Source organism: Copidosoma floridanum, unplaced genomic scaffold, assembly GCF_036245765.1.
Source record: "Copidosoma floridanum isolate Cflo_tuat_1 unplaced genomic scaffold, Cflo_Japanese_pri ptg000013l, whole genome shotgun sequence".
NCBI classification, from domain to species: domain Eukaryota; kingdom Metazoa; phylum Arthropoda; class Insecta; order Hymenoptera; family Encyrtidae; genus Copidosoma; species Copidosoma floridanum.
The window spans coordinates 33,916,832-33,942,443 of record NW_028321890.1 but is presented as its reverse complement, the minus strand read 5'-3'; the positions used below and the strand labels follow the sequence as shown (position 1 = coordinate 33,942,443).

At 36.4% G+C, this 25,612-nt stretch overlaps 2 protein-coding genes across 6 annotated transcripts in view; one reads left to right on the top strand and one right to left on the bottom strand.

Annotated features, from left to right (window-relative positions):
- Positions 1–9,669: 9,669 nt before the first annotated feature.
- Positions 9,670–12,346, top strand: Psn (presenilin). Of its 5 annotated transcripts, none has more exons than XM_014363032.2 (8): positions 9,670–9,749; positions 9,796–10,148; positions 10,245–10,504; positions 10,586–10,795; positions 10,864–11,084; positions 11,164–11,451; positions 11,616–11,848; positions 11,925–12,346. In XM_014363032.2, exons 2-8 carry the CDS (start codon positions 10,014–10,016, stop codon positions 12,078–12,080), a joined length of 1,503 nt encoding a protein of 500 aa, XP_014218518.2. In that variant the 5' UTR covers positions 9,670–9,749; positions 9,796–10,013; the 3' UTR covers positions 12,081–12,346. The 5 variants fall into 5 exon arrangements, with proteins under 5 accessions (XP_014218518.2, XP_014218517.2, XP_089447680.1 ...); XM_014363031.2 differs by having other exon boundaries at positions 9,670–9,903; positions 9,984–10,148; XM_089591554.1 differs by having other exon boundaries at positions 9,670–10,147; positions 10,232–10,504.
- A 21-nt stretch (positions 12,347–12,367) lies between these two features.
- Positions 12,368–25,612, bottom strand: part of Klp98A (kinesin-like protein 98A) — a 33,541-nt gene continuing 20,296 nt past the window's right edge. The window contains exons 5-18 of the mRNA XM_089591553.1: positions 24,131–24,247; positions 23,661–23,906; positions 23,235–23,407; positions 22,645–23,125; positions 21,575–21,856; positions 21,064–21,474; positions 20,659–20,856; positions 17,011–17,136; positions 15,760–15,864; positions 15,530–15,658; positions 14,920–15,453; positions 14,239–14,835; positions 13,891–14,163; positions 12,368–13,815 (exon numbers count right to left, since the gene is read on the bottom strand). Coding sequence (XP_089447679.1) covers positions 13,570–13,815; positions 13,891–14,163; positions 14,239–14,835; positions 14,920–15,453; positions 15,530–15,658; positions 15,760–15,864; positions 17,011–17,136; positions 20,659–20,856; positions 21,064–21,474; positions 21,575–21,856; positions 22,645–23,125; positions 23,235–23,407; positions 23,661–23,906; positions 24,131–24,247 — 3,918 coding nt within the window. The 3' untranslated portion in view covers positions 12,368–13,569. The remainder of the gene's footprint in view (positions 13,816–13,890; positions 14,164–14,238; positions 14,836–14,919; positions 15,454–15,529; positions 15,659–15,759; positions 15,865–17,010; positions 17,137–20,658; positions 20,857–21,063; positions 21,475–21,574; positions 21,857–22,644; positions 23,126–23,234; positions 23,408–23,660; positions 23,907–24,130; positions 24,248–25,612) is intronic.

Genomic DNA, 25,612 nt, shown 5'->3' with positions numbered 1-25,612 from the left:
TAAATTCATTTTTCGAAGATCGAGCTTAGGTAATGATAAGAAGCTTAACTTGTTCCATTTATAAACAATCATTAAATAAATTTTTACGAAAGCAAGTGCTGGTGATGATTCAATAAATTTTTTTCTAATTATAAATAATAAACAAATTAATGCACGGGCGAGATAGTGCCGTAGATGCGGAGGAGCTCAATTCTCTTTTACTTTTGAATAATCACTTCTTTAATTTTTCGGAAAACAAGATCAGGTGATGAGCAGCTTAACTGTTTTCATTTATGAATAATTATTAAAATAATTTTTAAGACAGTAAGCGCTGGTGTTGACTACACACTTATTTTTCTTATTATGAATATTTAATAAATTAATGCTTTGGCGAGCAAGCGCCGTGGATGAGGAGCTTAACAATCTTTTACTATCGATTTATCACTACATTAGTTTTTTGGGAAACAAGGGCAGGTGACAAGAAGCTTAACTGTCTTTCATTTATGAATACCTATTAAAAGAATTTTTAAGCAAGAACGCGCTAGTATGACGACTACATGAACTTTCTCTAATGATAAATAATAAATAAATTAATGCTTGGGTGAGCAAGCTCCGCAGAAGAGAATCTCAACTCTCTTTGAGTTATAAGTAATAACTAGATTAATTTTTCGGGGAACGCGCTTAGGCGATAAGAACCTTAACTGTTTTTTATTTATAAATAATAATTGAACGAATTTTTAAGAAAGTAAGCGCTTGCGACAACTAAATAATCAACTTAATTATTTTCATTATAAGTAATTAACAAATTAATAATGAAGGGAGCAAGTGCCACATGAGAAGTGCTCCAATCTGTTATAGTCATAAATGATAACTAAATTAGTTTTTGGAAAATAAGTGCAAACGAAGATTAGTTATATAATTTAAATAATTAATTGCTTATGCAAGTAAGTACGTGGATAAATAAATGAACTGTTTATTTATTATAAATGATATATATTTAATGCTCAGACAAGCTACTACCGCAGATGAGGATCTCAACTATCTTTTTTTTATAAATAAAAGTTGAATTTATTGACTGAGGAACAAGCGCAGATGCGGTGGAAGCTGAACTGTTTTTCAGTTACAAATTATAATAAAAGTGATTTTTAAGAAAGTAAGCGCTGGTGGCGACCACATATTATTTTTCTTATTAAAAATATTTAAAAAATTAATGCTTTGGTGAGCAAGCGCCGTGGATGAGAAGTCTAACTCTCTTTGAGTTATAAATAATAACTAAATTTATTTCTTGGAGAACAAGCGCAGATAATGAGAAGCTTCACGGTTTTTTAACCATGAATAACAATTAAATTGATTCTTAACAAAGTCAGATCTGGTGACAACTGCATAGACTTTTTTTATTTATAAATAATAAACAAATTTAAGCTTTGGCAAGCAAGCGCCGCCATAGATAAGGAGTCTAACTTTTTTTGAGTTATAAATAGTATCTCAATTTATTTTTCGAGGAACAAGCTCAGGTAGTGAGAAGCTTATCTGTTTTTTTTTTTATAAATAGTAAATAAACGAATTTTTTTTAAAGTAAGTGACAGTGGCGACTGAATTAAATTTTTCTTTTGGGATAAATATCAAATTAATAAATGCTTGGGCGAGCAAGCGCCACAAGAAAAGAGCTCAACTTTCTTTGATTCATAAATAATAACTATAAGAACAAAATTAATATTCAGAGATACAGGCAAAGGTGATAATAAATTTTACTGTTTTTCAGTTATGTATGATAAATAAATTAATTTTATCTTGGTTCTAATCGATATTATTGCATTTTTAGATATAAATACATGTTTTCGTTATAAATATCAAACTAAATTTGTTCTTATTATTATTATTATTATTATTATTATTATTATTATTATTTATAACTGAAAAGCAGTTCAGCTTCTCATCCCCTATGCTTGCTTTCCGAAAAATTAATTTAGTCATTATTTATAATCCAAACCTCATACACAGCGCTTGCACGCCAAGCATCAAATTGTTCATTGATTGTTATAAAAAAAAGTTGATTCAGTCATTCAAAGTGCTTATTTCCTAAGAATGACATATTTTTTCGTATAAATAAGAAACATAGTTGAGCATCTGTTTCCCTATGTGTAATCCCTAAAAAATTTATTTATTTTTTTCTAACTAAAAGAGAGTTGAGCACCTCGTCTACAAAGCTTATTTACCCAACCATTAATTTATTTACTATTTACAAAAAAAATGTATGTAGTCGTCACCAGCACTTACTTGTCCTAGAATTCTTTGAATTATCATTTATAACTATAAATCAGTTGAGTTTCTTATTGCCTGCGCTTTCTTTCCGAAAAATGAATTTAGTTACTATTTAAAAATAAAAGAGAGTTCAGCTTCTTATCTACGGCACTAACAAGCCCAAGCATGAATAAAAATTAGTTAATTTTTATTCATAACTAACAGACACTAACCTTCTTCTCATCTGCGCGTATTTAACGAAAAATTAATTTAGTTATTATTAATAAGTAAAAGATAGTTCAACTACTCATTACAGACACTTGCTGCAAGAAAAATAAATTAATACATTTATTATTTACAACTAAAAGAGAATTAAGCTACTTATCTACAGCGCTTTCTCGACCATGCAAAAATCAAAATTAATTAATTTCTATTGATGACTGAAAAACAGTGAGCTTATCCTCATTTGCGCTTGTTCTCCGAAAAATTAATTCAGTTATTATTTATAACTCAAACCTCATCTACGGCGCTTGCTCGCCGAATCATCCATTTGGCAATTCTTTATAGTAAAACAAATAAATTTCCATTCGTCCATAGCGTTTTCATTTATAACAATTAATTTGTTAATTTTTTTATAACTAAAAAAAAGTTAAGGTTTTAACCACTAACGCTTATTTCCTCACAAATTAATTTAGTTGTTGAAAACTTAAAAAGAAGTTGAGCTCCTTGTTTACAGCGCTTGCTTGCTCAAACACTTTTTTCTATTTACAATAAAAAAAATTCATTCAGTCATCCCAATCACATATTTGTCTACAAATTAAAGTAATTATTTTTTCTTACTAAGAAACAGTTAAGCTTCTCCTCACCTGCATTTGTTTCCCGATAAATGACTTTAGTTTAATGATTATTCATAAAAAATTGTGGAGCTCTCCAAGCGAGGCCCTCGCTGACCTAAGCATTACTTTATACAAAAAAATGCAATAACAACGACATCAATAAAGTTACAAATGGTTAATTTATTATGCGTACCAAAATACAAGTAAATCTGTTTATCACCTACACACGTTTTCCTAAAAATTGATTTAGTTATAATAATTAATATTTAGAACGCAAAGACAGTTGAGTTCTTATTCTGCAGCGCTTGCTAGCCCGAACGTTTATTAGTTTATTATTTATAGTTTCTTATCACCTGTGTTTGATATCCGAAAAATTGATGTTATTATTTATAAAAAAAAGAGAGGTAGACTCCTTATTAACATCGCTTGCTCGCCCAAGCATTAATTTGTTTAGTATTTATAATAAATATATAGTCGTTACCAGCGCTTAATTGCTTAAGAATTGCTATTATCATTATTCATGATTAAAAAACGGTTAAGCTCCTCATTGCTTGCGCTTGTTACCTGGAAAATTAATTTAGTATCATTTATAAGAAAAAGACAGTTGAGATATTCGTCTGCGGTACTGACGTAAAAGAGCATTAAATTTTTATTATTTATAGTAAATAAAAAGTTTATTCATTCATCCAAGCACGCACTTGCAAAAACAATCAGTTAATTATGATTTATAATTAAAAATCAGTGAAGCATCTTATCGCCTGCATTTATTTTCCAGAAATTGATTTCGTTGTCATTCATATCTTAAAGAGACTTAAGCTTTTCTTCTGCGGTGCTTTCTCGTCCAAGCGTGAATTTATTTATTGGTTGTAACTAGAAAAATGTTTTTCAGTCGTCACCAACGCTCAATTTCTTAAAAATCAATTTAATTATCATTTATCTATGAAGAATCATCAAGCATTTTATCACCTTTGCTTGCTCCCCGAAAAATGAAAAAAAAAAAATTTTTTTTGGAACTAAAAATGAATTTAGCTTTTTTCCTGTGGTACTAGCTCGCTTTAGTATTTAAAAATCATTGATTAAAAAAATAACAATTTATCCAGTTGTCAGTAGTACTTACTTTCTTGAAAATTCATTAAATTACTATTTATAGATGAAAAATAGATAAGATGTTCATCACCTACCCTTGTTACCCAAAAAACGAATGTAGTTATTATTTGTAAGAAAAAAAGAATTAGACTCTCCAATACGCAGATTTTCCAGGTAAAATAATTCTTTAAGAAAGTGTGAATCTCCGCACTAAAAGAATTCATGTAAGACATACTTATAACACTCCCAAAGTTGTCAAAAAGAATTATAATAAGCATTACTGTGAGCATTCATTGAGCATACTAAAAATGATAATTTGTAATACTGTAATGTTAATGTTAAGTGCTTGCCAACTTTAAAGCTATGAGAATACTTTTCAAATTCGTATGTGTTACTAAAACTAAACATAAAATATCACATAAAAACTTATTTATGCGTATAAAAAAAAAAAATTTTGAAAATTTTTTTACTTATTTTACATTTAATTATAAAAGATTTGAAGAGGAATATGAGAGTTTTTAGATTAATTTAAAAAAAAGACTTCGGCATCCCCGTTACAAAAGAATTGCAAGATATCAAAGGTTTGTGTCATCAGACCACATTAGTTCTGGTAGTTTTATATGATTCGAGAAAAAAAACTTTTAGTTTTGAGATGTGTCGCATTTTGATATATATCAGACCTCCAGTTTTTTGCTGGCAAAGAATGAAGATTCTACGCTTGTAGTCAATGGCTCTTTTGAGAAACTAAAAAAAGTATTTATTTATGTGTTTCTTATAATATTAATACACTAATATTCAAACACTGAAAAAGGACTCTAATACAGATGACATTCACTATTTTTTAAAGACGTTAATAAGTATTATACTCGATTACTTTTTGGGACACAGAATTCTTCTATGTTCTAATTTACTTCATATAATCCTTTTAGCGTATTGGGGATACGTCATCTACGGCGCTTGCTCGCTTAAGAATTAAATGTTTATTATTCATAACGAAAAAACTTCTATTCAGTCGTCACCAGATTTTACTTTCGTAAGAATCAATTGAATTATTATTTTTGTTATTCATAATTGAAAAACCGTAAAGCTTCTCATCGCCTGCGCTTATTTCCCGAAAATTAATTTAGTTATCACTTATAATTTAAAGAAAGTTAAGCTTCAATTTTACAGCGCTTGCTCACCCAAACATTAATTTGTTAATTACTTATTATATGAGAAAAATATGTATTCAGTTGTTGCAAGCGTTTAATTCCTTAAAAGATTATATATTTAATTCTCATTTATAAATAAAATGAGCTTGTCATCACTTGCTCATATTCCCCAAAAATGAATTTAGTTATTACTTATAACGCAACGAGACTTAAGCGCCTTTTTTGCGGCTCTTACTTAACCAAGCATCAAATTGTTCATTATTTATTATTAAAAAAAATTAATTTAGTCGTTAGACTGATTTTTTTAAATATTATTTTAATAATTATCGATGAATGAAAAAAGGTAAAGCTTCTCATCGCCTGATCTTGCTCATCCAAGCATTAACGTGTTAATTAATTTCACTATAAAAAGTACATGTAGTCGTTATACTACCGTTTACGGTAGTCAAAAACAATTTAGTTGATATTTATCTATGAAAATCGGTTAAACTTCCCTGAAAAATAAATTGAGTTTTTATTTATGACATAAAGAGATTTCGCTTTTCATCTACGGTGCTTGCTCGCTCAACCATTAACTATAACTAATTGGATTATTATTTATAACTAAAAAGTAATTAAGCTTTTGAGTGCCTGCGCTTGATTCTTGAAAATGGATTTAGTTGTTATTTATAATTGAAAGAGAGTGGAGCTGTTTAATGCTAGCGCTTGCTCACCCAAGCTCCAATTTATTGCAAAAAGATCGACATGAGTTAAGTTCAAAGCAAGAAGATTAAAGTAATCTAAAAAAATTTATATACTCAAGTAAAATAATAAAAAAACGGTGACCTCTTGTATCTCGAAGTATTAAGCAGTCCCTCTGATCTCTTTCTTGCTTGTTCCAATGAAATGGATACCATTCATATGAACTAAAAGTCATAAATTAACTATCAGAATAAAATTAACGAAAAAAATTAGTAACTCTAGCTTTAATATTGGAGATAAATCAGTTGACAATAAAAAATAACTTATTCAATATCCATTTAAAAAGAAGCCCAAAAATGTCACTAGCCTGTCTAATTGTTTTTTAACATTTAAAACTTGTAAATGTTTTGATTTGATTACTGTTCAAAATGAAAGCTAGTACAACTAAGAACTTATTGTTCATTGTACTTTTACTTAAGAATAAAACAAAAACATGAGGTTCATTTTACTTGAAAATACTTTAATGCTGAATTGTGAAAAAAAGTTGACACAATTTTATAATTGAAAGTTTTGTTCTGCATCCTGCTCTCAATTGACTAAATTTAGTATAGAAGCAATATTCAATCATCGATAGTTAACATCTTGCATCTCCAGGTATATAGATCAGACCCTGTCCATCCGCTGAAGCTGATCATCTGAATAAACTGAACTCAGACTTTCAGTATTAATTAAAAACCACGAACCACATATACGGCTTAAGTGGATGAGAAAAAAAAAGAGCATTTCTAGTTGTAATTGCAGAGATTTATCAGTCAACAATTAAGAATATCACTACATTTAAAAATGGCCCAAAGATATTTATAGCATGACTTAAAGTTTAAGAAAACTTTAAGCTTGATGTAGAACTTTTAGATTTGGTTGATATTCAGTACAACAGCTAGTGCAAAAAACTAATAAGCTTATTATTAATTGCACTTAAGCTTAAGTAAAGAGCAAGTTTTAATCCATCCCACTAGAAAATACTTTGATGCATAATTGGGCAAAACAAAGTCATAATTTCCTTGATAGTGTCCCTTCTCCATCCAGTTTATGATTCATAAGGATGACTCTAGAAGTTGCCAATACTCTTCGACAGGTAACATCTTGCATCTCCAGATGGTTAACAGTCCCTGTCCCTCCGATAAAGTTGATCTTCTAAAGAAACTTAATCCTGAGTACTAGTATACTGAAGTCGAAGTCACCATCAACATTTGGGGCCTCAGTGGATAAACCAAGTGAGCATTTTTGGGTATAGTGACAGATGAAAAAGTCATTAAGTGAAAAGTATCTAAATTTAAAAAAAAAATCAAAGATTGATCCAGCCTGCTTGCTTGTTTCTAAAAACACTTTATAATTCATCCCACTCAAAAATACTTTGATGCAGAATTGAGGAAAAAAGTCACAATTTTATAGATTTTTCTTCTCCATTCAACTAATGATTCATTAGAATCAGTCCAGAAGTTGCCAATACTCTTCGACAGATGACATCTTGCATTTCCAAGTGGTTAGCAGTTCCAGTCCTTCCGACAAAGTTGATCCTCTTAATAAACTGAATCCTGAGTTGTAGTATACTGTAGTAGAAGTCAATATCAACATTTGAGGCCTAAGTGGGTAAACGAAATGAGCATTGTTTGGTATAATGACAGATAAATCAGTTAATAATTGAAAAGTGTCCAAATTAAAAGAATAATAAGATATTTACCCGGCCTGGTTGTTTGTTTACCAAAACACTTTATAATCCATTCCACTGAACATTACTTTGATGCAGGATTGAGGGAAAAAGTAACAGTTTCATAAGTGATATTTCTTTTCCAATCAACTTACGATTCATTAGAATCAGTCCAGAAGTTGCCAATACTCTTCGACAGATGACATCTTGCATCTCCAGGTGGTTAACATGCTCTGTCTTTCCAATAAAGTTGATCCTCTAAATAAACTTAATCCGGAGTTGTAGTATACAGTAGTAAAAGTCACTATCAACATTTGAGGCCTAAGTGTATGGAAAAAATAAGAATTTGTAGGTGCATAAGAGCTAGAGCAATTTATTAAACAGCCTTAATATCCATTGCACTTTTGCTCAAAAAAAGAGTATTTAGAATTAGCTTTACTGATGATGTTGTTTCTTTTTCAATCAGCTCTTGATTGATTAAGAAGCTGCAATTATCCTTCATTAGGTGACATTTTGGATTTTCTGGTATTGAGCATTCTTCAATTCTTGCTTGGATGAAATTTACTTTTTAATTGAACAACTAAATCCACAATTTCAGTGCAAACAGTAGCCGTACTTGAGCACTCCCTTGAGAAAACTGCAGTTGATGTGGAAAGTACTGTTGCACATTACACCTGAAATGATAATTTTGAACAAAGTAAATAGAGCTTAAAATGAAAAGATGACTTGTCTTTTAAGAGGATATAATGTTTATTGTGTAAAGCAATGTTTTTACTTATCTGACATACTATAGGTTAATCCATATTAACCCTGTCAAGCATCGAGTATACTAGGCACTAACTCTTCGATGACCGTATGAAACTAATAAGTTTTTATTCTCATATTATATTTAATATAAATGAGTACAAATCAAAAGATTCGGTTTTAATACCGCAACACTTGCCGAAAACGTAAATAAACGTAAAGCGCGTTTTCCACTGCCCTACTTCAGCTGTCTGCTGGCTTGCGAGATGCTGCCAACTTTCGAGCAGCAAAATTGATGTGTCACATATATAGATATACTCCAGTACATGTTTTGTATGAGCATGAAATCTTGCAATATAACATTAATTTATTAATAAATAAATCATACCTTTTATCACCATGATGATCAATAATGATTTTAGAAACTTATTATAACTTTGCAAGGCCCGAGCTTATTGAAATATTGGGAAAATATTCGTTTACCTGAGGTAACATTAAATTGCCATTTATTGCTTAAATAATGGCTTAAAAATTATTTTATCACTGTAATTATGCTTATTCTAGTTTATTATGATTTTTAAATGCCTAAATTAAATTTTTTTTTAATATCACTTTTTTTCACTTTTTTGTAATTTTGAATTTCGCGGCTGATATTATGCCACAATGTACAACACTGCCACCAAGGCGACGGATAGGTTGTAAATACTTACAACAACAGTAAGTATATGTATGCGTTCTTGACATCTGTCTGTCTGCTAGCAGAAACACAGAAAACGAGTAGACCTATATACCAGATGTGTTGGGTTGGACCAAGGACCATACCTATTACTAATGGAACGAATTAATGGAGCTGTGTGGAACTGTATACACGGCGCATGCGCAGCAATACGTATTATGTATTATTGTATTGAGAAAAAATCGCACATTCCACATTCGACAAAAATAATTATTTTACCTGCTATACATAAAAATATGACAATTTGCAACTGTTCAACATAAACGACAATTAAATTGCAAACGATCGATATCAATTTTGATAGTATAGACACACTACAAAGGGTGGATGAGATACTTTTTATGTCTCTCGCACGACGGTATCAAATTTATTTTTTTTTGCAAAACTGCTTGATCCGACAGTTTTTTACAAAGCGGTTGCAAACGTTGCTAACGATTCCACAGTTTTGGGTATTTTTTTTAAGTCGAAATTAGCAAGTTGCTCGCGGAGTTCGCAGAGCTCTCCGTACAAGGGTTAAGTGGAGAGAGAAAAATAAAGTAATGAGATTTTATAAGGATTCCACTTACACCAACATTTTACTAAAAGGAGTAAGTAATTCGATCGAAGCAGCAGTTTTTCAAAAAAATTTTAAAGTTTACGATTCTTCAAGACCCGGAGCAGTAGCTTTCTGATTTCGCTGACCGTAATGGCAAAATCTTAATTTCGCTGTTCAACAACTTTGAAGAGTGTTTTTTTTTAGTGGTGTGTATACCTTTAATACTCGAGGATAAGTAAATCCTTAAAAGTGAAGTACAAAGGAGTCCAGTTGACGGGTTTTTTAGTTTGTCGTTCAGCCGATTACGGTTTGATGAATGTCTGAAAGTGATTGCGACGGAGCGAACGAATACACCAGCCTGATGGACGGTCATGTTGCAGCCGATACGGGCAACGCAGCCCTTGCTGTGAAACGCAAAAAAGCCAGCTCTAAAGTTGCCAGTAGCATTGAGGTACTTGTGTATTTGTTATATGAGTAATTGCTTGTATTATTTGCTTCCCACAAGTTGGGAGGGAATTGAAAATTGTTCTCTCTATATTTAACTCAGCAGATGGAAAATGGAGTTCCTGAGGTGCACATCGAAGATGGTAGCAGCAGCAGGAGAGGAAGAGATCAGCCGGATCGTTCCAACAATCCACCCAGCCATCCTGGTCATCTAGATCAGAGCGAGCAGGACGAGTTCGAGGAAGAACTTAAATATGGAGCCGTTCATGTCATTAAACTATTTGTTCCTGTGTCTCTGTGTATGTTAGTCGTCGTAGCCACAATTAGTTCAATAGAATTTTATACTAGTAAAGAAATTTATTTGTAAGTACAATTTTCTACCGAAAACTTGTGTTCTTAATTTCAGTTTGCATTATCAAGAGTTTTTTTTTTTTTTTTTCGCAGAGTGTACACACCATTTCACGAGGAAACTAATGATTGGGGTACCAAAGCTTGGCAAGCTGCTGCCAATGCATTGATATTACTGTGTGTAGTTGTTGTGATGACCATTGTTTTAATTATTTTGTACAAGTACAGGTTTTACAAGACCATCCATGCCTGGTTGATCCTTAGCTCTTTGATTCTACTCTTTATGTTTACATCTCTGTATTGCGAGTGAGTATAAAAAAAAGATTTTTTTTTAATCAAAGCAAACAATTGTAAAAAATTACTTTCTGTTTCAGAGAAATATTGAAAGCCTACAATATACCGATGGATGTTATAACATTATTCATATTTATTTGGAACTTTGGAATTGTAGGCATGGTATGCATTCACTGGCAGGGTCCTTTACAGCTACAACAAGGATATCTCATATTTATTGCTGCCTTATTAGCTCTTGTTTTTATAAAATATTTGCCAGAATGGACAGGTTGGGCCATCTTGGGAGTTATTAGCATTTGGGGTAAGTTTTTATCTTTTACTCTTTAAAAACGTTGATTATTCTGGCACTATAATATTTTTTTTGCTTCTATTACAAATAGATTTGATAGCAGTACTAACACCGAAAGGCCCGCTCAGAATATTGGTCGAAACAGCTCAAGAACGAAACGAATCGATATTCCCTGCTCTAATTTACTCGTCCACTGTTATGTACGCGTTTACAATGAACTTTACTGGTTACGTGGTGGCGGCAACAATGACAAGTGGTGATGCTGCTGCTGGTGACAGCATATCGTCACCTGCCAGAGTTCAGACGCAAAATCGAAACAATTCGGTATCCAGTGAAGCTGAAGATGGTGGGTTTACAAGAGAGTGGATTGAAACCCACGGTAGAAACAATTGTTTCCATTTTGTCTGAACGCATGTCAAAACAGTATTGTTTGCGATTGCATGTCTGACTGCATGAATGAAATATTTTAAACTAGGAGTACATTTTAAACATTAATGTGTGACTGAATTCTTCAATATGTATCGAGTCTTTTGTATTTCATAGCCGATCGCAGCGCTCGCAGGGCCGCAGAAGTCAGAGAACACGCTCGGTCGGGCTTACGGCAGGGTGAACCAGGTACTCAAATGACATACAGTCAACAACAAATGAATATGCAAGAGGAAAAAGGCGTGAAACTTGGACTTGGAGATTTTATTTTTTACGGCGTGCTTGTTGGCAAGGCTTCAAGCTATGGCGACTGGAACACGACTCTGGCCTGCTTTGTCGCTATTTTAATTGTTAGTAATAATGTAATATAGATTATAATGTGTAAGAAAAAACTTTTATGTAATTGTGATTTTTTTTTTTTTTCAGGGACTGTGTTTAACGCTGTTGTTGTTGGCAATATTCAAGAAAGCTTTGCCTGCTCTGCCAATTTCCATAACATTTGGTTTGACCTTTTATTTCGCAACACGCGTAATCGTTGCCCCGTTCACAAACAGTCTCGCTAGTGAACAGATATTTATTTAACTTTTATTTACTTTTTTTCTACAATAAAGTGAAGCTCTAACTTAATTAGGTAATACTGCGACGTATAAAAAGATCATTAAAAGGACTTACTCTACTAATAGTGTTAAGCGCGTTATGTCTATAAATAACAAAACTTTTTTTATTCCATTTAAAGTATAAAAATATTTTGAAGACTGTTTCTTCCGTCGTTATGACTTGAAAATTTTTAGAATTGTATAATAATATTAAACACGATGTTTCTTAATAAAAACTTTGTATGATAAGAACTTGAATTATTTTTGAGTGTAGGCGTTGTTCAGGTAAAACTAAAATACTTGTATTTTTTAGTTATATCTGTAATCGGTGATGGAAATAATAAAGGTAAGAAATAACATAGCGATATTTTAATACAATAGGCTAGTTTATGTTTTGAATTTTTTTTTTCTTTCTTTCTACAAGGTGTACAGATCTTGGTCACTTTGCTTTTTATTTGTTTATAAAAAAAAAATTTAGTTGATCGTCTCTTTCAAGATTTCACGCTCAATACATGTAAGGTGCTAAAGGATAACTTTTTTTTTCACGAAAGTCTCTTGGGCAAAGAACAAGATTCAAGATGCCAAATGACTTTCTCCCCTAATTACCGTTAACACGTTATAATTTCATTCGACGTAAATGGCGAGTTACAACTTTTTATTGCACTTGCGTAACATATAGATGCCTGCCGTTGTTAAAGAATACAATTTATCAAGGCATTATCTCAACAATGATTACGTTCATGATTTACAATTTACGCCCTAGGATGATATTAACAATTTTTGATAGTTAAACAATTTTTTCATAAACACTTAAAACGATATTTTTTTAAGCAATAATATGAAGGAAGATTATAACAGGCCAATCATTTCAATTTTCAGTCATAATTACGTGTAAAAGATACTCGCGTGTGTATACGACGTATACTCCGTAATTAGGTTAATAGCCCATCGGGAAAATAAACACTAAGTACATCTTTCGTAAAAAAATGTTTCATTATGTACAAAATAATAATTTTTTTTTCTTTAAAACTATACAACTAGGTATTTCGGAACCGTTCAAAATATTTTCGTTTCTCTTTTTTATTCTACAGCCTACTAAATTGATTTATAACTCTGATAGACTGGATGATTATGTTAAATCACGAAATCGCCATGATTATAAATATAAACGGTGAAATGAGATTTCGAGAAAACGATAAAGTTTATTATTCACCCAATCTTTTTTTTTTATCAATTGGACTCTTGTAACTTATCCTAATAGACCTTTTATAAATAAAAAAATGCACATTCCCACCAGTGTATAGGGATAGTCAAGTATTTGGGTATTCCCTCGCATTTATCGACTTTGGTATGTAGTATATGTTCACTCAAAAAAGAAAAAACATTAACGACATAATAATAATCAGATCAATCGTAAAACAAAGATCAAACACCAGCTCTTTCAAAGTCAAATCTATCTAACATAAAAAAATATTCTAACTAGTGCCGTACTTGCTGCTTTCAAAGGTACCGCGTCGGAAGAACGGACTAAACTCGAGAAGCGACTGCTTGTCGATGCTGCCGAGGTTGCCCCGGTGCTTGTAGAGCGACTCACAACTCGGCAATTCGGAACACACTAAGATCAACTTGCGCAGATACTCCTCGAGACGCTTGCGACGCTGCCTCGCTACCGTCTCGTATTTGGCGAACACCTGGCGCGGCGGGAAACGAATACCTGCCACCTGCATGAATACACGTACTTATTAAAAATAAAAATTTTCAAATGTTTTTACTGCTGTCATTTCTCTCGGGCCTACCTTGCTGCCGTACTTTTGCCGCATCGAAACGTACAGCTCTCGAAAGCGCCTGTACCTGCGCAAAAGCGTCCAGCTATCATCACTGGCGACGACTCGCACTTCGTACTCGTAGTGACTGGAAGTGCCGGCTCCCCGGATCACGTAAGACGGAACACTGATAATCACGCTTATGATGCTTTCACCGTCGGTCTCGTTAGCCGAGAGCGACGGTAAGGATCGAGTAATCGTCAGAGCGTACGGACTGACTAGTCCCTGATCGCCTCTGTTCTGGCTCTGAAACGATCATCATCATCGTCATTTAAAAAACCAACAGTCACTGCACTCGTCTCAGTCGAAGCAAAAACTCACCGAAAGGTAGACAGAGGAGTAGCCACGAGTCGGGGGCACTGCCCTCGACGCGGCACGCCTGAGCTTGTGGCTATCTTCCCCTTCGCTGGACAGCCTCGACCTCTGCTGGTGAGTCCCGTTAACGACAGGGACCGCGAGGCTCATCGTACTGTCGCACATCGACTGATCCACCTGCTCCTGAAGAACAACGGGCGTACTCACCCGTCCTTCATCCCTAGATTGCACGCTCGACGCAAGTGACGTTGTATCACAGTTGACGTTGTTCCCGCAAGCGGTGATATGTTTGGCAGCGATATGGTTCGACAGCTTGCCGTTGGCCTTCCGCTCCTGCTCGAGCAACGAAACCTCGAGCTCGATCTGCTGCCTCTGCAAGTCCTGCAGCGCGAGTATCTGCCGGTTCAGCTCGTCCTTGGACTGTGGACTCGCCTCCAGACACTTGAGCACTAACGAACGCTGATTCGCGATTTTTTGGTTGAGCCGCCTCATGGTCACGCTACGCTCTAGTATTGACTTTTCCATCGACTCCAGGTAAGACGCGTTGTCCATTATTGTCGTATCGTCGTTCTCTTCGACCGAATGCTCTTTGCAAGGGGACTTCTGGACACGGGTAATAAACGCGATTTAATATTATACGCTGACTTGGAATAATAAACCGTGAATCAAAAGAAAAAGCCAAGTCACCTTCTCGTCCACAGCTCCATTGACCACCACTCCATTGAGCTTGGGCGCATCGTTGTCGACTCGCTGCTGCTCAAAGACCCGAATCTCATCGACGGAGGTCTTAAAGTCCGCGTCGCCGTTCTCCTCCTCGTCGACCTCTTTCTCCGGAACCAGGGATCGTTCCACCTCCTTGCCCTCGCCGGGAAACTCGGGCCGCACGTCGGGCGACTCAGCCGGCGCCGTGTGGAACTCGTCGTTCTCCACAGGACTCGTGAGGTCGGGATACGCGAGATTCAGGGCCGCGGCGATCATGCGCTTGCGATTGAGGTTCTCCTCTTCGGTGAAGAGCGACGGGATGAGCAGCTGGTCGGTACTCGACAGCATCTCCTCGCTACCGTCGGCACTGCCCGTGGAGTACCTGTCGGAGGGCGAGGCCGGCAGGGCACGCTTCAAGTTCAGAGATAGGCTGCGCTTACGCCGGATGATGTCCTCCAGCTGTTCCTTGGAGCGGGCGGCCAGCAGGAGCTTCTTTTCCGAGAAGCCCTCCTGCTCCAGCTGGAATTCAACGAGCGAGGTTGTTTCATTTCGTTGATGGGATATATATTTAAATGAAATTTTAAAAGAGGCTCACGTTGCTGAGTTCCTTTTGCCGCTTGGCAAGGTCCATGAGTTCCTCCTCGACCTTGTCGATCTTGCTCTGGCGCTCGTTCAACGTTTTTATTTTCTTCTGCAGCTCCAGCTCCAGCGCCTCGAGCTCGTTCTGGAAATTGGGTTTGTTCGTCAGTTAGCAACATACAGCGAGTCGTGCAAAAAAAAAAAAAAAAAAAAAAAAAAAGTAAATCATTTCAATGCTCAACTAACGTTGTTCCTGACCAACTTTTTCGTGTCGTCCGATGGTTTTTCCTCGTTGATACTCGACCAAGACTCCGGGATGCTGACATCGCTTTTGGCGCCCATCTCGTCAGTCTGGGAAAATAGAGGAGGAAAAAAAAAGGTACACTATATACATCACGGAAATAATGGCAACACGCGGATTAAGTTAATAAACGGAAATTTTCATTGACGCCCATTGACGTAGGGATCGCTGCGCGCGTGCGAAGAAAAAGTTTTCTAAATAATTAATGTGGTGGTAGTTTCTTTTTAAATATAGAGTCGACTCGGAGCGGATGACGCGGGAAACCTACAAAAACATCATCAGAGTATAATAAATCATATCATCATACAGTATAATAAATATACATATGTAGATTAAATGCGCCAATAAGTCACTCTTATTTTAACTTTGACCATTAATCACCAAACAACGATAAAAATCTGGTATTTTTCTATACGTGCATAGTAATGATTATGTACAATGTGTTTTTTTTGTTTTTGTATAATGCATAGGTATATTATATACATTCTGTGGCATCGAAAGATTATCTCTCTGAAGCTTCGTGGTCAAAGTATTTTTGGTACCTACATATTCGTGAAATAATTAAAGAATAACACTGATAATCCATTTGAAGTGATGTAAAAATACAAAGAGATGGGGAAAATTTTTTAAATCACAAGTCTCATGTTCCCTATGATTAAAAAAAAAGTTTTTGTAAGGTACACCCTTGAAATGCAGATTTAAGAGCAGATTTTTACTTAAACTTTGCCTGCTTGGAGCATAAGCTAAAGTAAATATTTTCTACACTCTTGGTTTTTTAAATATTTTACAGTATCGATTGATTTTCATGAAATCTGCTCCCGTAAAATATTAATTATTTGATTTCGAGATCGCATAACACACCAACTTTTCAGCTAATATACTGTCACGAGTGCGAGGGTCCCGTTAGAGGTGCGCATAAATATACGTTGCAATTCATATACTAAATAAGCCGCCGGATGAGGAAGTTGATGTGACGAAGGTAAAAGGCGATGGAGCGACTTTGCGAATGAAAAATATACCTACACATAAGTATACATAAGGTGCAGGTGACGAACGGGTGAGCGTGTACTGTACAATATTGTGAATGGACGTTGGGAATGAAAAAAAAAAAAAATAATAATAATAATAATCAAGCGGTAAAAAAATGGTATTGAGTATAAAACAATGACATGTTGATTGATTGATGTTTATATTACCTGTTTGGATGTTGCTTGGGGCCCGGGCTGCGTGCGATTTTGTACGTTCATGAATTCTTGGAACTGACGATGCTTGGACTGGAGCGTCGTGCGCAGTGAGGCGACTTCCCTACATAAATTTTCTACCTAGCCGCACACACACATAACACACCGATGCGTTAAAAATAACAAAAATCAACACAACAATTTAACAATTTTGTGCAAAAAAAATTTAATAATTATGGTAATGATTAAAATAATAATAATAATAATAATAATAATAATAATAATAATAATAATAATAATAATAAAAAGTAATATTATGATGGACATGGAGGGATATACATGGTATAACAGTAGGTACGTGTAGCACAACCAACGGTAATAAAATGTAGCACTATCGGGTAGGGGACATCAGGGAAGACAATGAAAAATCTACGGTGCTTTCCTCTCGAGCTACGACACTAATGGCACTCGACTCTGGGTGGCATTTGAACACGACTAAGAGCTTTTGGTTTCGCTTTCTGTACGTACTACTGCGATTTTCTAGATCAACATCGACGGCACAAGCACGCGTACACGTTAAAAAAAAAAAAAAAAAAAAAAAACAATCCAAGGGTCGGGAAAACAACGGGTCATGCTGTACTTTTTGTATTCCACGGAGAACTGTGGTCTCGCTGCGTTTTGCCCCGCACAAATTCCCATTACTCCATACAGGTATTATTATTACTTACAAAGTTATTAATTTTCAGCGCAACATTTTGACAGCTCATGCAAAACAATGCAACATTAATCACCAATGAGTTTCACGGTCTTTGTTTATTCTCCGTGTAATCCAATGTTAAGAGTAAAAAAAAAAAAATAAAATAAAAAATAAAAAATTAGATGGAAATCAGTGCAAAGTGTCAAAGTTTTATCAAGCTAACGATATGGAGTAAAAATTGATTCGCATATATAGCTTGGCGCCTTACCTGCAACGGGTCGGAAGTCTTGCCGCAGCGTTCCCCATATTTTTTTTCTAAGTTTCACTCGTATAAATTTTTTTTTTTTTTTTTATCTATCTCTCTATACTTCCGTTTCTAATGTACATATGTAATTTGTGAGATGTACGGAAAATACGTGATGAAAATGTTTTTCTTTTTTTCTTTTTTTTTTTGTTCTCAGCCAAGTACACATAAACATATCAGACGCGCACAGAGACACACGATACACATTGCATTGACATCAAAGTTAATTCGATTAGTAATGAAAGATGCGTGGTGCATGTGGGAAACAATAGATTCATCTAATGGTTAAACAATATTTAAGTTTGTTAATGGGAAAAAGTAAAAAATTGTAAGTGACGGATGGAAATTTGCAGGCTAAAAAGTAATTTAAAAAAAATAATAACAATTCATTGGTAGTAGAGATTAGAGCGTGTTTTACTTCTACCATTAAAATTAAAAAGGATACATGTAAGTCATCTGTTACCGACTAAATAATTCTATAAGTGAAAAGATTATTCGTTTTATTGGCTGTTTATTGCACGAACTATTAAAAGCACATCAAATACGTATTTCATGTCTTACCTTTCATTATTAATAATCGTTCATGTCTTGATGCTCGAGGTTGTTTGTATAAAATTAAAAAAAAAAAAAAAAAAAAAAAAAAAAAACAAACAAACAGACGAATCTTGAAAAACAAAATGTAAAATAAAGTACCAAGTATCAAACTGAAATGTTTTATGAATCATTAATTATTCAGCCAGTCAACAGGTGATTTTCACGTCCTGTCAAAGTGAACAGTTACCAAATTAGATGCTACTGTAGACAAAAAGATTAAATACTGAAAAGAATCAAGAGCACCGGACAATATTAAAATAGAGTAAAAAAATAAAAATAAAGAAAAGAATGTAAGAACTTATACAGAAACTTGAAACCAAGGCCATTTTTTTTTCATAGGAAAAAAATTTATTAATCAACAGTATATTTGTATATATTGTGTGTGTAAATATATATATAAATGTTTGTGTTTATAATATATAATAATATTAATATTAACAACATTTCTTTTTTTTTGTCTCGCATAACAAACCCATGAACATTTTCATATTATGTTCCAAGACGATATTTCGTTCGATTAATATTTACACATTTTGTGGTATATTCGTAAATATTTCATTGTTTAAATAACGGTATACAGTCAACTATTTTTAACAACATTCCTTGGAATGTCCGGCAATACCATCGTCTTCACGAGCACGCGAGTCACTGGCAGTTTTAGGCACATTATTTTCATCATATGTTAGGTTTACGTGAATAATTGTATAAACTGTTGAAAAAAAAAAAAAAAAAATATATATATAAAAAAAGTAATCTGCAAAAATAAACATTATTAGCCACGATGATTTTTGTACTTTGAATCGTCGTCGTGACGGTTTCGTTCATTAGCGTTATTATTTTTGTAAATTATAAAAATACTTTGAATAAGCAAACATATTTTTTCGAGGAGGCATTGTGTTAAATAACTTCCTATGTATAATTAAGTTTTCTCTTGAAGACATTAATTAACAGAGTACTCTGAAAACTGTAAATAGCAAATTGTTAAAAAAAAAAAAACTTTTGCAATTAATTTTCAAATGCGATCGGAGTTTTAAATTTGTATAAATTGCTTGATACTTGCAACATGTTACGAAAACATTCGTTGTATAAAAATAAATGAAAAAAAAAATAAGTTAATGATTTAAAGTTCAATGAATTTAACAAGTATATCATTATACAACAGCAGGTGAAAAATCATTTATTCACCGATTTTTAACTTTTTTTTCTATAATTTCACAAACATCTAGAGACTATTGATAAGAATTTGTACAATCTGATCACGCAATTCTCAACAAATTTTAAAATTGGGTAAAAAATATGACGAAAATATCAAAGTCTTTCATATTTACATCCTTAAATGTATATACAAATAACGGGTAATTATCATTCTCAAAATTAATGAACTAGTTTTTTATCGACATGATTATTCGTCTACGAAACTACTCATTAACTATAATAATATCAATAATTATTCAACACTTTTCCAACGTACTTGGCTATACACCACATTTTTAGATTAAACGATGCAATTTAATTTAGAAATGTTTGGACATTGCAACTTTATTGACTACAACGAGCAACTTTTGATGTCCTCCTACTTCATGCAAATTGACGTTTCCAATGTTTGTGATTAGTTATGACGGTTAGTTAAATCGAGGAAAAATCGTCAACCAATAACAATGACTCTTTGAACGATTCCAAATTTTCTCACTACTGCTATACTATAACGTATATATTCATCACGAGCGACTAAACGGCGAAATGAACACGGAAAACAAAAAAAAGTCAGGCAAGGGGAGGGGCGGTGTTTTTGTGGCGGCGATGGTGATGGTAAATAACGATCACAGGGGTGGCGGTCAAGTGCGGATAAGAAAATCGCGCCAAGGGGTACAATAACGACAACAACGATGTTAATGAAAAAAAATCGCGCTCGTCACATGTCGAGGGGACAGACGTGCGAGTAGATGATGATATTGCTGGACAGGCAGATCAGTACGCCAAGTGCGATGAGGGCGAGGTATAACTGGTGCTTGCCCGATAACACGTTTAACGTGCCGGTTGGCGGGTCATCCGGGAGATCGTCACTTACTTGGGTCATCCCGTCCCTTCGCTCTTGCTCGAGCTGTTGTCGGCGCTGACGGAGCTCGCGCTGCCTACGCTCGAGGGCCGCTATACCCTCGGCCCACTCGCGCCACTGTGCACCCCACTCGCGCTCCAGATCGCGCTGCGCCTCCTCCAGGGCCTCCCTCCTGGCTGTCCAGCGCTCCTCTCGCTCCTCCTGTTCCCGCTAATGGATGGACATACGCACAGACAAAGAGCACACCATATTGTCACAACATAGTCTCGTCACCATAATAAAACCACTTTGACTTTTTACGTGCACACCAAATTCACACACACACACACGCCCAAGCGCTTGATATCACTAACTTTAGAGGATTCGTCAACTGAATAATAACGTCTCCCCGAAACAAGTAGTAGTCGTTGCACCTACCTTAAAGTCTTCCTTTTCCTTGATGAGGGCAGCCTTTTGCTGCTCGAGCTCCTCGAGGTCCTCGCTCGTGTTGAGCAAGTTGTCGCTGGAGATCGAGCAGTGGAGGTCCGAGACGCTCCAGCTGCTGATTAGGGACAGCCTGGACAGGTTGACCACCGTCGACTGGAGGTTGCCGTTGCCGATGAAGCTACCCTCCTTACGCAGCTTGGCCGCTTCAACGGGATCGTTGTAGCGGAACATGTTGTTGCGGCCGAGCAGGATAATGCAGCCCTGGGACAGACGGGTGGGCTTGTCGACCTGGGCAGTGTTGATCCAGCAGTGCGGGGAGAGCGGCTGTAGCGTCGCGACGCCGTCCTCGAGTTCCAGCACGCAATGCTCCGGCTCCACGTCCGCACCCGTGAGCACGATGTCCTGTTTTTTCGTTGTTGTCGGGAGATATTAGAGTTTTCGTTTTTTTTTTTTTTTTTTTTTATTTCTGATGCAGGTGCTACTAATCGATAATTAACCGGACCTGTGCTGTGAGCGCCTCTTCCGTGCCAACGAGGGTCTTGCCCTCCTTGAGGTGGTAGAGCGTGACGCCCGTACTAAGCAGGTCGTCGTCTATGCCAACGAGATGGGGCATCTCCGAGTCGAGCACCACGCCCACGCCGCTCTTTCGGAGGCCAAGGGCGCGCTGCTCTGAGAGGATTTTCTGCGTCTCGCGCCATTTTTCCGTCCACTCTTCGGTCAGTACCTTCTCTTGCTCCTGCTTCTCGTGGATCTGGGCGAGGAGCACTTGCGGCCTCTCGATGCTCTGCGACGACGATGGTTAAAATTTTTTTTTTTTTTCCTTCAATTTCTTTTTTATTTTGTTTAATTTAAATATTAAAATGAAGTTGACAGAATGAAGATTTCGTTACTGCACTTTAAAGAGACAAGAGGAGCAAACAAACAAACCCCCTCTTGAACCCAAGATTGATCCCAGCGTTTGTTGGGTTTGTTTTCTTTTTTCCCCTCCCATGCGACGTTGTTGACTCTCTCAAAAATCAATATACTGCTTCTACTCTGGTAATTTACATTTTTAGTACGTTCAGTTTTTCATACAATCAAAAGATAAATAAATAAATAAACAACAAAAATCAACAAGCCCTCCCCCCGAAAACTTATTCCGCACAACTGACTGCAAATTCCCTCGAATCGTTAGTTCAATTGTTTTTACACCTCCAATCGTTTCGATCGGCAAAGCAAGAGCTGCACAATAAAACACACACAGGGCCTCTTTTCCCACCCATTCCGATACTATCACAGGTGTAGGTGAACAGGTACACATCTCCGATCCGCTTACAGAGAGCGCGCACGTCCGACGGAGCAGTGCTCATTCGCGACACTTATCCGAGTCGTTAAACTCGCGACCTCGTTGCTCGCGTGCGCTTAATACGTATACCCATGCGCGTATGGGTAAGTATAAAATTAAGCTTAGCGAGGATGAGCTCGCGCTCGCCCGGCCGAAAATAAAATGTCGGACCGAACAGTTTTGCGGGTACAATTTTATTTTTACATATATATACGTTTGGGGGTAAGCGCAAAATTCTCTATACTCACGACGTCTTTGCCGATGAGCGACTTGAGCTTCTGTATCTCCTCTCGGAGCTCGCGTATCAGCTTGACGTTCGCGTCCTCGTTGATAGTCGGCTTGTTGATGATGTTTTTGGCGCGATTGGCGTACCTCAGGGTACTCAGGGTCTCGCCGTAGTTACAATCGGCCGGACTGATGGCGGCTATCATGATAGTCTTCGAGTTACCGCCCAACGAGTCCTTCAGCAGCCAAGTCAGCACGCTGTCCCGGTAAGGGATAAAGACGCTGCGCCTCGAGTTGTTGCAATTGTTGCTGCTGCTGTTGTTATTGTTGTTGTTGTTGTTGCTGCTGTTGTTGTTGTTATTGTTGATGCAGTTAGTGGACGAATCGCTCGAGCTGACCTCCGCGAGGGCCGATATCACCGAGCCAAGGGTCACGAGGGACTTGTTGATGTGGGCACCCTCCTTAAGTCGCTGGCCCGTCGCTCCAGTCGCGTTTGCTCTTTCGCTGTTGTATTTTTCATTAATTTTCGTTGTTGTTTTTTTTTAGTCATTCAAAATGAAAAATGTAGCGAAAAGTCATGCGAGTTTGCCAATAATCACTCGACGAAGATTACCTGCCAGCCAGATCGACGAGGTGCACCTTGGACACCGTCTCGGACGGCATGTTGTTCTCGTTGAAGCCGGCCTGCACGAAGGTTATCGTGAAAATCGCGTGACTCCGGCTGCTCACGTCGTTCATGTTTGTGCTGGCCGTCGTTCTGTGCGTGTTTCCCCTAACCATGCATTCCTATAAAAAAAAAAAAAAAATTACGCGCTGATAATAACAACCTCCACCCTTTGTTGTTTTGCTCCGCGCAGTACCACCTGTTCCGTATCATCGAGTTTCCCTGATTGGTACTTTTGTCGATAAGTACGAATTAATGAGCCCACGCAAACACAAATGAGTAATATGATTAACGATCCCTTTGGAGATCGGTAAAAAATCGGCGAGTGCGTAAAACCTGTACCGATACGTCATGTTGCTCGTGAAAGCTATTCACCTGTATATCGGAGTAATCGTAGACTAGGTGGTTGGACAGGTCCTGCACGTAAGGGCCGCGTTTCGGGTGCTCCCTCACCCTGAGCGAGTGCGACATGGTCTGGTCGGGCCTGAGTAGGTCCCTGACCCGCTCGTTGTGTATTTCGAGGAACGAAACTTCCGTCCTGTAAGAAGCGCCGCTCTCCTTGCCCGCGGCCATGCGCGCGAACAGCGTCTTGCATATCCGCGGTATTAGCCCTTGAGATTCCTGCCAAGATCGAATCAAAGACGGACGTGAGATCGCTTACATTTTACCGAAAGACATTGCTGTGATTTTGCGTGAATGTATTTTACAAGTTTGCCATTTCACCGATGCGTTCAATTTTTTTGTTTTTTTTTTAACTTCATTACAAGTTATTACACGGTAATCTTTAAAATAATTCCGAAAAAACGGAGCGAAGAAAAAAAAAAGGAGAAGAAGAAGAAGCCTACCGGCGAGCCCATCATCGTAAAAGTTTTCCCAGAGCCGGTCTGTCCGTAAGCGAAGACGCAGGCATTGTATCCCTCGAAGGCACTTTCTATAACTTCCGTTCCAAGGTCGTAAAATACCTGCAACATAATAAAAAAATTTAAAAAAAACCATCGAAGCATATTTGAAATAGCTCATTTATATGCATATTATCATTTCCAGTGGGGCCGGTCTCTTCCCCTCGAGTATGTACATATGTGTGTACCATGTATGATATCCACACGTACGTAACATCGTCAGTGCTGTTGTATTGTACACTTATACTATAGGTGTAAATATACCTGTAAGTTTCAACAACCATAAAAACCGGCACTCGCTCGATATCGCGTGCACCAATTATTGTCGTTACGCGCACGTTGCATTTCACGCGACACACGCACGCGCTCGATCGTCAAATTCCAGGAGGAATTACGCGAAACCGCGGTGGGTAATTTTTTTTTTTTTTTTTTCATTCGACTCCGATTAAAATGTGATAATATGTGTGTCGCTTCTTGTCAATGTCGCAAGATATACCTGCAGTAAATATTCGGAAATCATTGAACAATACATCGATACGTAAGACACGTATATATAAATATACCACAAAAATAAATATAATCATCGATGCGGAAGAGAGCATACTTGAATCCATAAAGCGGCGATCGATTTGAGTATGTGTATGCGTATGTATACACACGGTTTGCCCGATTTCACTTTCTCGCGTGAAATCGGTGCACCGTAATAAAGTAATACTCGCGCGTTCGGCTGTATTTTTATACGTGTTAATTAATGTTTTTCTTTTATTTGCCCTCGCAGTAACAAAATACTCGTTTTTATGTTTGAGAAGCAGCCAAGTGGATTTCACGGCCACTCCCAGGATGGACATGCGGTTTTATGGCTTGTCGATTTAAACTTAAGAAGAAAGAGAGAAAAAAAAATTCACCGCATCGCTTACCTCCTCTTGCGACACGTATAGGGGGTAATTTTTTGGCTAAAAACGTGGATGTAACAATGCTGTGGCTTGTCGAAGAAAATTAATGTGAGAGGTAAACGATTATTTCAACATCTGATTTCCAGATAACTTTGGGGACCATTTCAATAATTGGTGTTTGAAGGAAAAAATAATTTCTGCAAAATTTTTACGGAGAAGCTATCGGATCCACGTATCAATTAAGCAGCCGGAGACACAAAAGCGGGATAATGCAGTCGCAGCGCTCATGTCGAAATCGATAACACGATAATATTGTTTATTTGGAAATAAGTACAGGTTCAAGTACTGATTGGCTCGACAACTTATAAAAAAAAAAAGAAAAATAAAATAAAAGAGCCGAAACGTTAGTAAACACGCGAAACTTTACCTCCTGGTATGGTATTTATACGAGTAAAAAAAGAGAAAAGCGGTGCGTAAACAAATGCGAAAAAAGAAGAATTAAAAGATCAGCTTCTCGATCTCACGGTGTCGGCCA